General features: G+C 47.0%; 1 protein-coding gene across 1 annotated transcript in view; it reads right to left on the bottom strand.

Annotated features, from left to right (window-relative positions):
• Positions 1-3633: 3633 nt before the first annotated feature.
• LOC141156500 (uncharacterized) overlaps positions 3634-10145 on the bottom strand; it is a 45160-nt gene continuing 38648 nt past the window's right edge. The window contains exons 2-3 of the mRNA XM_073642698.1: positions 4355-4764; positions 3634-4184 (exon numbers count right to left, since the gene is read on the bottom strand). Of these exons, the coding sequence (XP_073498799.1) occupies positions 3992-4184; positions 4355-4764 (603 nt within the window). The 3' untranslated portion in view covers positions 3634-3991. The remainder of the gene's footprint in view (positions 4185-4354; positions 4765-10145) is intronic.

Here is a 10145-nt window from a genome sequence, read left to right as displayed (position 1 = left end):
GTGGCAGTGGGCGGCGGCGGCAATCAAACAGCGGAGCGTGGGGTACAGAAGGGGGGAGACTGCTATGGGGTCCGCTGGCTCACGGGCCCCCTACGGCCACGGGCCCCATAGCAGTTGTGTGGCCTGCCGCCAATGGCGGTAAGCCACTGGTGTACTCATATGTATACAGATACATCCATATACACATACATATTCAGATACATAAAAATCTACACCCGTATCCACACTTATATACAGATAACTACATATACACATACATAGTCACAGACACACAAGTATGCATACCTATCTAAAAATATAGATATATTTTTCTACTTAAAACCACCTAGACACCAGTGTTCCTGTGTGATCGTCAGACTGGAGACGCTGTTTTCTACAGATGACGCATTATCAATACAGCGTCTCCAGTCTGACACAGATGCTAATAATTCAGGTCGCAGCTAGCGCGCAGTAGCGTCCTCTAATAAACGCGCGGGTTTATGGGAGACGTTAATGCGTCGTGGGCGTGGTTACCGACGTTGATGCGTCGTGGGCGTGTTTAACGACGTAGTTGCGGCCTAGCTCATCGGTAGAGGTAGCAATATGGCAGCCAGGACAAGAGCATTTCCGTGGGGCGAAGCCGAGGTGCGCTACCTCGTAGCACAGCTGGATGCACTGGATTATGAGTGCCATGTGCACTCTGAACATCCAGTGCTCCATAAACAGGCGGTGCTGCAGAGGATCGGTCGGGGCCTGGTCCGGAGATTTGGGGTGTAGCGCTCTGCTACCCAGATCAGGAAGAAGCTGGCGGATCTGAAGTACAGATCCGCCGACCGTATCACCAGCATCCGGTCACAGACTCTGCCCCATCGTGGTGAGTGGTTTTAAAATACGTTAGCACAATATATGGCAGCACATTTAGTTACAACTGCAATTACAGTGCAGTACCTTAGGTATGTAATGTTATTTGTTTTCCAGCACTTGCAGCCCCAGAGCCCCAGCGGGAGTCACCTGCAGCCCCAGAGCCCCAGCAGCAGTCATGTACAGGCTCGCCAGCATCACTCCGTGATATGGGTGCAGCTTCGTCTTACGGTAATGCTTTCACATAAAATACGGTCCATACAACTTGGAAAGTATAGGGCTGTCATGTACTATGAAGCGTTGTCTTTCCTTAGCCGGTGATGCCAGGGGATCCGGGTGGTCCTTAAGCTCGTCATCACCCGAGCAAAACGAAAACAGTAAGTGTTAAATAACAAACATGTACCTGATAGGCTGCATGCCCACGATGCGTTTTTTAAGGCGTTTCTGCAGCGTTTTTACAGCTGTGGAAACGCATTAAAAATGCATGGTAGAAGGGCAGCAATGTTCCCCAATGATAATCCGCATGTGTTGTGCACATGCTGCGGAAATTTCCGCTGCGGATTATCATTGCGGAAAAAAACTAAGCACTACCAATTATTTTGCGGAAGCGCTTTTTTTTTGCGCCGCCATTGACTTGCATTATATTGCGCCAATTCCGCAATACTGCATTTGTGCTTGCGTAATTAGCGCGTTCTAATGTGCGGATGGTACCCGGGTGTGGTGCATAGTGGGCACATAGCCTTAATTTGATGAATGTAAAGAATTATTGGACTTAAGTTTAACAATTACCTCCGTAGAAATCCCAACATTACACGATCTCCTGGCGTCACAGCGGAGACTAAGTGAAGAGATCCACCAGCTCGGAGTGATGCTGGCAAGATTTGTGGCAGCCCAAGAGCGTCGCGGCAGCCAATAAAATATATTTTTTTGTTGTTGATATTTTTTGGTTGGTTCTTATATTTATAAAAAAAAGTTAAAGTTTATATCCACTGTTGTCTACACTTTGTTACAAACAAACAAGATGTTTCATCACTCACACCCATTATATGTATGCATCTGTATAGATCAGAGGTCTCAAACACGCGGCCCGCGGGCCGCATGCGGACCCTCCGGCTGCTTCATGCGGCCCGCAGGCACAGACCCCATAAGTATCGCGGCTCTTTCCAGCAGCCGCCGACATCAGCGCTGTAGTGCAGAGTATTGCAGCCGACCTCTGCGCCCCAGCGCAGCGGTGTATGACGTCACTGCCATGCGCAGATGTCAGCTGCTGACCTCTGATAGGCCGGCGGCTGGCACTGGTGTTGCTGGGCAGAGAGCCGGTCTCTGCACAGCAATACACTGCACTACAGCGCTGATGTCCGCGGCTGCTGGAAAGAGCCGCGATACTTACGGGGTCTGTGCCTGCGGGCTAATTGAGGTTATCAGCTGATGTTGTGCGGGGGCAGGAAAGCCGACTCCGAATACTGTCTGCTGAGTTGTGTATCTAATCCTATCCTGTGTGATACTGTCTGCTGAGCCGTGTATCTAACCCTATCCTGTGTGATACTGCCTGACGAGTTGTGTATCTAATCTTATCCTGTGTGATACTGTCTGCTGAGCCGTATATCTAATCTTATCCTGTGTGATACTGTCTGCTGAGTTGTGTATCTAACCTTATCCTGTGTGATACTGCCTGACAAGCAGTGCGGGGGCAGGAAAGCCGACTCCAAAGTCGGCTTTCACACCCTCCTGGTAATTGATGTTATCAGCTGATGTTGTGTGGGGGCAGGAAAACCGACTCCGAAGTCGGCTTTCATAGCCGCCTGCTAATTGAGGTTATCAGCTGATGCTGTGTGGGGGCAGGAAAACCATCTGAAGTCGGCTTTCATAGCCGCCTGCTAATTGAGGTTATCAGCTGATGTTGTGTGGGGGCAGGATAGCCTTCTGAAGTCGGCTTTCACACCCTCCTGCTAATTGAGGTTATCAGCTGATGTTGTGTGGGGGCAGGAAAGCCTTCTGAAGTCGGCTTTCACACCCTCCTGCTAATTGAGGTTATCAGCTGATGTTGTGTGGGGGCAGGAAAGCCGTCTGAAGTCGGCTTTCACAGACGCCAGCTAATTCAAGAAGAAGAGAGAAGAGGAAAGAATAGGAACATAGGTCTTCCTTCAAATTTTCATGCTAACATATTGATCCAGAGGAAGGCAAAAAAAAAAAAACATGCTCCGTTTCGGGGAAAAAAATTCCTTCCTGACTCCACATACGGCAATCAGACTAGTTCCCTGGATCAACGCCCTATCAAGAATCTAGTATATACAACCTATAATCAGAGTCAGACTCATGGTGCACGGTATGGCAGATCATTGCCATACAGTGCACCATGACTATGACCCCAAAGACTAAAACAAGGGAAGTAGGAAGAGGAGGGGAAGAAGACCAGCTGTGAAGAAGACCAGAGGACACAGGGTGAAGACAGAAGACCGGTGATGAAGCCTGGAGCGAGAAGGGGAGGAGGTGATCACCAGCGGAGAGCAGGGATGGGAATGGAGGGGAGGGAACGGAGGTTGGGAAGGGATCGGAGGGCAGGGGTGAGGGGTCCCACCCTCGGGAAGAGGTAAAGCAGAAAAGAAGACAACAAAAAACATTTTTATTTCAATCGGGGAGATCGGAGGGCAGGGGTAAAGTTAAAAAAAGAGGACAATAAAACATTTTTTTTATAAACAAACAAAAATGTGAACAATTATTAAATTAACAATATTTACAAAATGATAACAAAAATTGAAATGAAACATCACTACAGTTCTTCATATCGATTGCCTGTATTTGTGTATCCATGCCTGGGGGAAACAAAAGAATTCGAGCACATGGGATACTGTGGGGTGGGGGGGGGCAAGGCTTTGTGGACGCCAGATCCTCTGCACTGGTGTGCTGCGAAGTGGGTCCGGCGTATGGGTCCAAGAATGTTGTTGAAAAGGGACAGGGTCGATCAGAGTATGTACAGTAGAAGTTTCATTAAGTTCACCGGCTGCCGCTTTATTTAAAGTCTCAAACATGACCCTTTCTGCGTGCGCCCTCTGTCGGTCATCCAGCCTCTGTAGTCTCTCGCCAGCAAATGTTGCGAAGTTGTCCCGCTTGGCCTGGGTCTGTAGCAGTAGAATCTTGTTCGCCAGATATATTAGATCTGGCGATGGCGGCAAGCTGGCCTTTCTTTTCCTTGATTTTCTTTGTCGCCGAGGCACAAGGTCTTCACTTGTAGAGGCCATAGGGTCTTCATTCGCCGATGCCATAGGTTCCTCATTCCTTGACAGCACACTCGCCTCCTCCATACCACGTTCCGTAGCCGGGATGTCGTCATCTTGCCGATGGTGCTGTGGGAACACAAAATTAAAGTTAAGATTTTGGTTACAACATCCAGCAGGTATGTTATGACCAGCATGGGTACACGTGCACTTAAAAACAAATGTGAGGGGCGGCTAAACTATGGCATGTACATTGAAAGTATAAATGCTATTTACAGGGAAGCAAAGAAGATACTTACATCTTCAACAGGGGAGTCAGTCTGGATATCAGGGTCTTCTTCCGGGGTCGGCCGCATCGTACACGCCATTCGCCGAGGTAGCTCTGGTCACGGGTGAAGGCAAGCAAGTCATAATACCATAATGTTGGCACATAAACCTCATCTGTGCCAGTGCCCGACTTCTTTGACTTCTCCACCCGGTTGAGTTCTTTCTTATATACGGTGCGTAGACCCTGGATTTTTCTCTTCACCAGCTCTTCATCCACCTTCTCGTTGGGGCCATGCCTTTTAAAGAGGGCAATCAATTGCTGGTATGCCTCCCTCTTTTTCTCTTTATTGCAGTAGTCTGTTGATTTTATTTGGCAAAGGCACGGCAGGGAGCGGTAGAGGTCAATCATTTCCCTCACAAACTCTTCACTTTTGAAAGCCATCTGAAAAAGGATAGCATACATGAAACATTTTAAAACACAGTAAAAAATACTGCACACTGCTTGTTGACCCCCTTAAAATGGCCTCCAATGCATAAGCAAATGTATACTTGTTGGGTGTGGCAAAAACCCACTAAAATAACTTACCGTGTAAACAAAGCAATATAGCTGCCTGAAGAACCAAAAAAATCGATGTCGAGTCACAGCTGAAGAAAATCCACAAACCAGATCGCTTGTCAGGAACAAAGCCCAGATGAATAGAATCACAGCTGTAGAACGCTACTAGGATCCAAAAATCAGGACGCTGACAGGGCCTTAACAAAGCCCAGATGAACGAATCTTGCCCGGAGAACACTGCTACGATCCGAAAGCAGAGCGCAGATAGGAATAAAGGAACGATCCGAAACCAAAGCGCAGATAGGAACAAAGGAACGGAATTGCTTCAACGTCGCCTTATTTTAAACCTGCCGCCAATCAGAACGCAGTAGCGTCCACCAATCGGAGATGAAGGGGCGCGGAAAAGTAATTTTATGCACGCCTTTGTGACACAGTAAAATTCCTATCAAGGTGTGGATCGTTGAAATAGTTGCTGTGTGAAAGCGCCCCAACGACCAATGAGATTTTTAATTAGATCGCTGGGGCGGCCGAAATCGTTGGCAAGTTCTGCATGTTTGACGGCTCCCGAACGATCACGATAAGACTCTCCAGCAATCTCAAAACCGTGACGTAGTAACGATCTCACTAGCGATCTCGTTATGTGTGACAGGGCCTAAACCACAGTAAGGGGCCACATGTTTGGCATTATTGTAGTGGGGAGAGAGAACTTAACAATTTATGAGGAGCGTGTCACCAGAAGCACGTGCTGGGCACAATGTATGGGGGCGCTACAATATATTGGGGTTTAACACTGTATAGGGACACAATGTATGGGCACTAAACTGGCAGATTTGCAGTTCTTACGAATAAAGCACGGCGTGGATGTTACAAAATAGTCACTGCAGCCGTAGATAAATTCATTGAAAGGTGCAGGAAAAGAGCTGCATTCACTATATCCTGGAATTTAAAAGTCTTTTAATCTAAATAACAGGACATACATGCAGTGTACAGGGGGTGTACGGGAGAGAGATGGACGACGGCTGTTTCGTGCTTCCAAATCGCTTCTATAGGTCCAGGTGAGAAGTAATGTGATACTACTTCATTTATAGGTAAATATGTAGTATCCGTCTGTGAGCAAACTTGTTTACAATACATCAGAAAATACAAATAGTCAAAAACATAAGAACACAGACATGTCAGTTCTATCGTTCAGACCTAGCGGACCTTGGGCAGATGAATTTAAGATCTACTTTCCTTCTCTTTTTAACAGTAATTATTTTAGTCACCACCTTGTGTAGGATAACAGACTTTTTCTAGCCCTGCAAAACGCACTGTGCTGCGGACTTTCCTCATAGAGGTCAGCTCTATGGGTAAAGTCCACATGCGGACCCGCAAGAGGAATTGACATGCTGCGGTCTGGAAAGACGAAAGATACGCATGGTGGGCATGGGATTTCTAAAAATCCATCCACTATGCTGTAACAGCTGGCCGCTGCAGGTTTGACGCTGCATAACAAGCAGCGTCAAAACCGCAGCGGCCCCAGAATCGTGTGCACATACCCTTTAGGGTCTGCATTGTGATGTGCTTAATTAATCGGGGGATGTGGGGGGCCTTTTCCTGTAATGATGAAACAATAATGTTCCAGAAATCAAACAAACAAGGGTTTTATCGTTTTCCCAATGTAATAAAATTTGCAAGGGCAAAAAATTTTATGAACTACATATTTCCTTCTACAGGATAAGAAATCATTTAGGATTCTATTTGTATAAAATGTTCTTTTTGTCACTTGCACCTTATAGATAAATTTCCGCATCTAAAGTTCCCATTTGCGGTATTTTTTTCTAACCAATTATTTGCATCTACTGATATTCTTTTAGTCACTAATACATCTTAGATTACAACTCCTTCTGTATGAAAAGATAGGTTTTTGTGAAGCACTATCACTCTCTTAAAGTGCCAGTTCCATCTAATGGCCGCGAGGATGGTATTGTCCATGGAACTGTGCTTCAAGTTGACTATAAACATAAGTTTATTTTCCTCCCTATTCGCATAATTGTTTATTTGATGCTTAATCTAAAGCTTCATTTACCAGGGATAGGGGATATCCTCTTAGTATTTTACAATGTTTTAATTCAATTTGTTTTTTTCTTAAACTTTAAAACTGACTATATGGTAGCCCTTGTTTGGTATGTTGGGGATAGCACTATTATAATTTAAAAACTTATTCGTCGACGTAGTTTTTTTTTTATATGTTGAAGTGGCTATTTTACCCTCTTTAGAATTTTTAGGCTTCAAAATTAATAAAGAATTGCCTCCAAACGTAGCAGTGAATTTCATGTTCATCTCATTTAGATATGAAACAAAAGATGTAAAGTTTCGTTTTTGTACCGGCCCATAAAATAAATACATCATCCATGTATTGGAGATATGCACGGATGTATCTAATGTATGGGTTCTCTACTGTGGCTACATATTTTTTTACCAAAACGCCAGAAATTAGTTAGCAGACACACATGCGACAGGAGTACCCATCGCAGTCCCTGTCCGTTGAAGGTACCATTTATCCTGAAATTTGAATGCATTGTGTGACAAGACAAAATCTAAGGCATCTGCAACAAAATTAATATATTCTATACTCTTATCAAAGTTTTGCAAGATAAATCTGATGGCTACAATTCCTTATGTTTGAGAAATACGAGTATATGAACTCTAATCAACTGAGGTGAGAAAGAAGCCATCCTGTAATTCTAGATCAGTGATGGCGAACCTTTTGGCGACCGAGTGCCCAAACTGCAATCCAAAACCCATTTATTTATCGCAAAGTGTCAACACGGCAATTTAACCTGAATTTTTTGAAGGTTTTAGTTTAGAAAAACAACTCCTACATTAGCGCGCTATAGAGTCTATAGCAGAGAGCTGGTAAGCACTGCACTCCAAGCCTAAGATACGAGCCACCGATTGCAATTTGACTTTTGATTAAAAATCCTCTGCAAAGTTGTTTGTTTTTACAACCTTTTGGTAATTGTAACCTTTTATCATGATGAGAATAAACTCTAAAGCCCCCGTCTCACATAGCGATATCGCTGCTGAGTCACGGTTTTGGTGACTCACCAGAGACCTCACCAGCGATGTCGCTGTGTGTGACACTTTGCAACGATCAGGCCCCTGCTGTGAGGTCGCTGATCGTTGCAAAGTGTCCTGGACCATTTTTTGGTCGTTGGCCTCCCGCTGGCCAGCACACATCGCTGTGTGTGACCAGCGGGACCAACGATCTGGCTGGTAACTATGGTAAACAGCGGGTTACTAGGGGCACGCGCGCACTTAGTAACCCGCTGTTTACCATGGATACCACTCTGCTACGGTGCTCGGAGGCTCCCGCGCACCGTAGCAGAGTGGTATCCATGGTAAACAGCGGGTTACTAGGGGCACACGCGCACTTAGTAACCCGATGTTTACCATAGTTACCAGCCTGCTCCTGCTTGCAGCAGGCTGGTTAACGGGAGCAGGACATCGTGGAACGATTCTTTCCACGATATCGCTGCTCCCCTGATTGCTGGTGAGCCTGCCTGTTTGACAGCTCACCAGCGATGTATTAGCGATGCAGCAACGATCCCTGACAGGTCGTATCGTTGTCGGGATCGCTGCTGCATCGCTTAGTGTGACGGGGCCTTAAGGCAAGGATGTCAATCTGAAATACACAGAGGGCCAAAGTTAAAAGCTTGGACAAAGTTGCGGGCCAACCTTGATATTTGTTAAAAAAAATAAATTAATGTATATGACGCGCCCCCTGGGACATATTCCTTTTTGAGGGGAATACCCGGCACCGGATCAGATGGGGGGTTGTAGTCTCCGAGCGGCTGTGACCCGGTCCCGTGCCCAGGGCGTCAAGCTAAGTGTTATGTGGCAGCTTTACAGATGTTACTAAAGTTCTTTTGTGTCGACTACGCCACCCGTTGTGATGCGGTCACTGTGGCCGCCGCTGCTGCAGGGTCCGCTGAGGCTGATGGTGGGTGCGCAGCTTGGTGAGATAACCCCCAACGGGAGGGGTATAGCCTCAGAGGGGACAGGCGCAGAGGATGGGGGTTGTGGTGGTGCGATGCAGCCGGCAATGAAGACAGACTCGGGTTGTGCAGTTAAGGGTGTTTACTTACTGCTGATGTTGTACTGGTCACTCCAGCTGCTAGTGACCACCCGAGCCGTGCTGCGTCCACCAGGTCCTGGATCCAGCCAACCCCCAAACAAGTCCGGAGCGTGGCCCTGAGCTCTCCCTCTGTCCTTTCTTCAGCCGTCCCCACCAGGGATTCACCTAGGTCCAGCTCCCTCGGGCCTTCTTTTGGGACACCCTTGGCCCTGGGTTCCCTGACCCTGCATGTGGTGTGCCTTCGGGGTGAATGTGGTGGGTGACCGTGACAGACACTGCCCACGGTCTCCGGTCTCTGGCTGGGGAATGTCTTTGCCCCCACCAGCTTGGGTTCCGGTACCCTCTTGCTGACTCCTCACCCGGTGCTCTAATTTGGGTTCTTGGGTCCCTTCAGTCTTCCCCCTCTGGGTCTTTCTCTGCTCCACTCTCTCTCTCTCCAGGGCTGCTGTTTCCTTCTCTCTCCTCTCCAACTGACTTGTTCTCAGCGTCTGACCCTGATCTAAGTTGGTGCCCTCCTTATATATCCCTCTATGTGTGAGCTCAGGTGACCAGCACCCAATGAGCTCCTATCACTACCCAGACTGCTCCCCCTATCTGCCCCTACACTACATGGGATGTACCACCCCCCTCCCACTCCAGCCAGGAACAGGCTCGGTTGTACCTGCACATTTCTAAGTGGGAGTACCGTCGGCCTGCTCCTCTGGAATGGGATGTATGTAGTGCATGCAGTCTATCTGAGCTCAGTTCCACACTCCTTCCTTACCCGGGAGTGGAATATCACACCTCTGGGTTGAGGTGCAATACCCCTGTAGCAGCCGAATCCTCAGGGTGCTACATTCCCCCCTGGTAAATCACAGCACGTCCTCGGGCTGTAAGACATAAAACACCAAAACATACAAAATTTTTATATGAACATATAAAACATATAAACATTATATATATATAAAACTTTTTATATAAACATTCTCGTAGACTTCTCTTGTCTCTGGTTCCTCCTCCGGACACTGTGCAACGTGTGTCCGGGAAAAGTGCGACAGTCTCTTAGAAAAATCTGTTTTTCTTATAAAACCGGTAGGGGGCGCTTTAGGACGCGCAACTATATACAGGGGAAGTTGAAAGTTGGCCGCTCTCAGTCCTCGGCCAGGTA

This window comes from Phyllobates terribilis, unplaced genomic scaffold (genome assembly GCF_046119375.1).
Source record: "Phyllobates terribilis strain yellow unplaced genomic scaffold, ASM4611937v1 Scaffold_8__6_contigs__length_399053987, whole genome shotgun sequence".
NCBI lineage: Eukaryota > Metazoa > Chordata > Amphibia > Anura > Dendrobatidae > Phyllobates > Phyllobates terribilis.
Note: the sequence above shows the minus strand (reverse complement) of the source record. Positions and strands in the feature narration are given on the sequence as shown.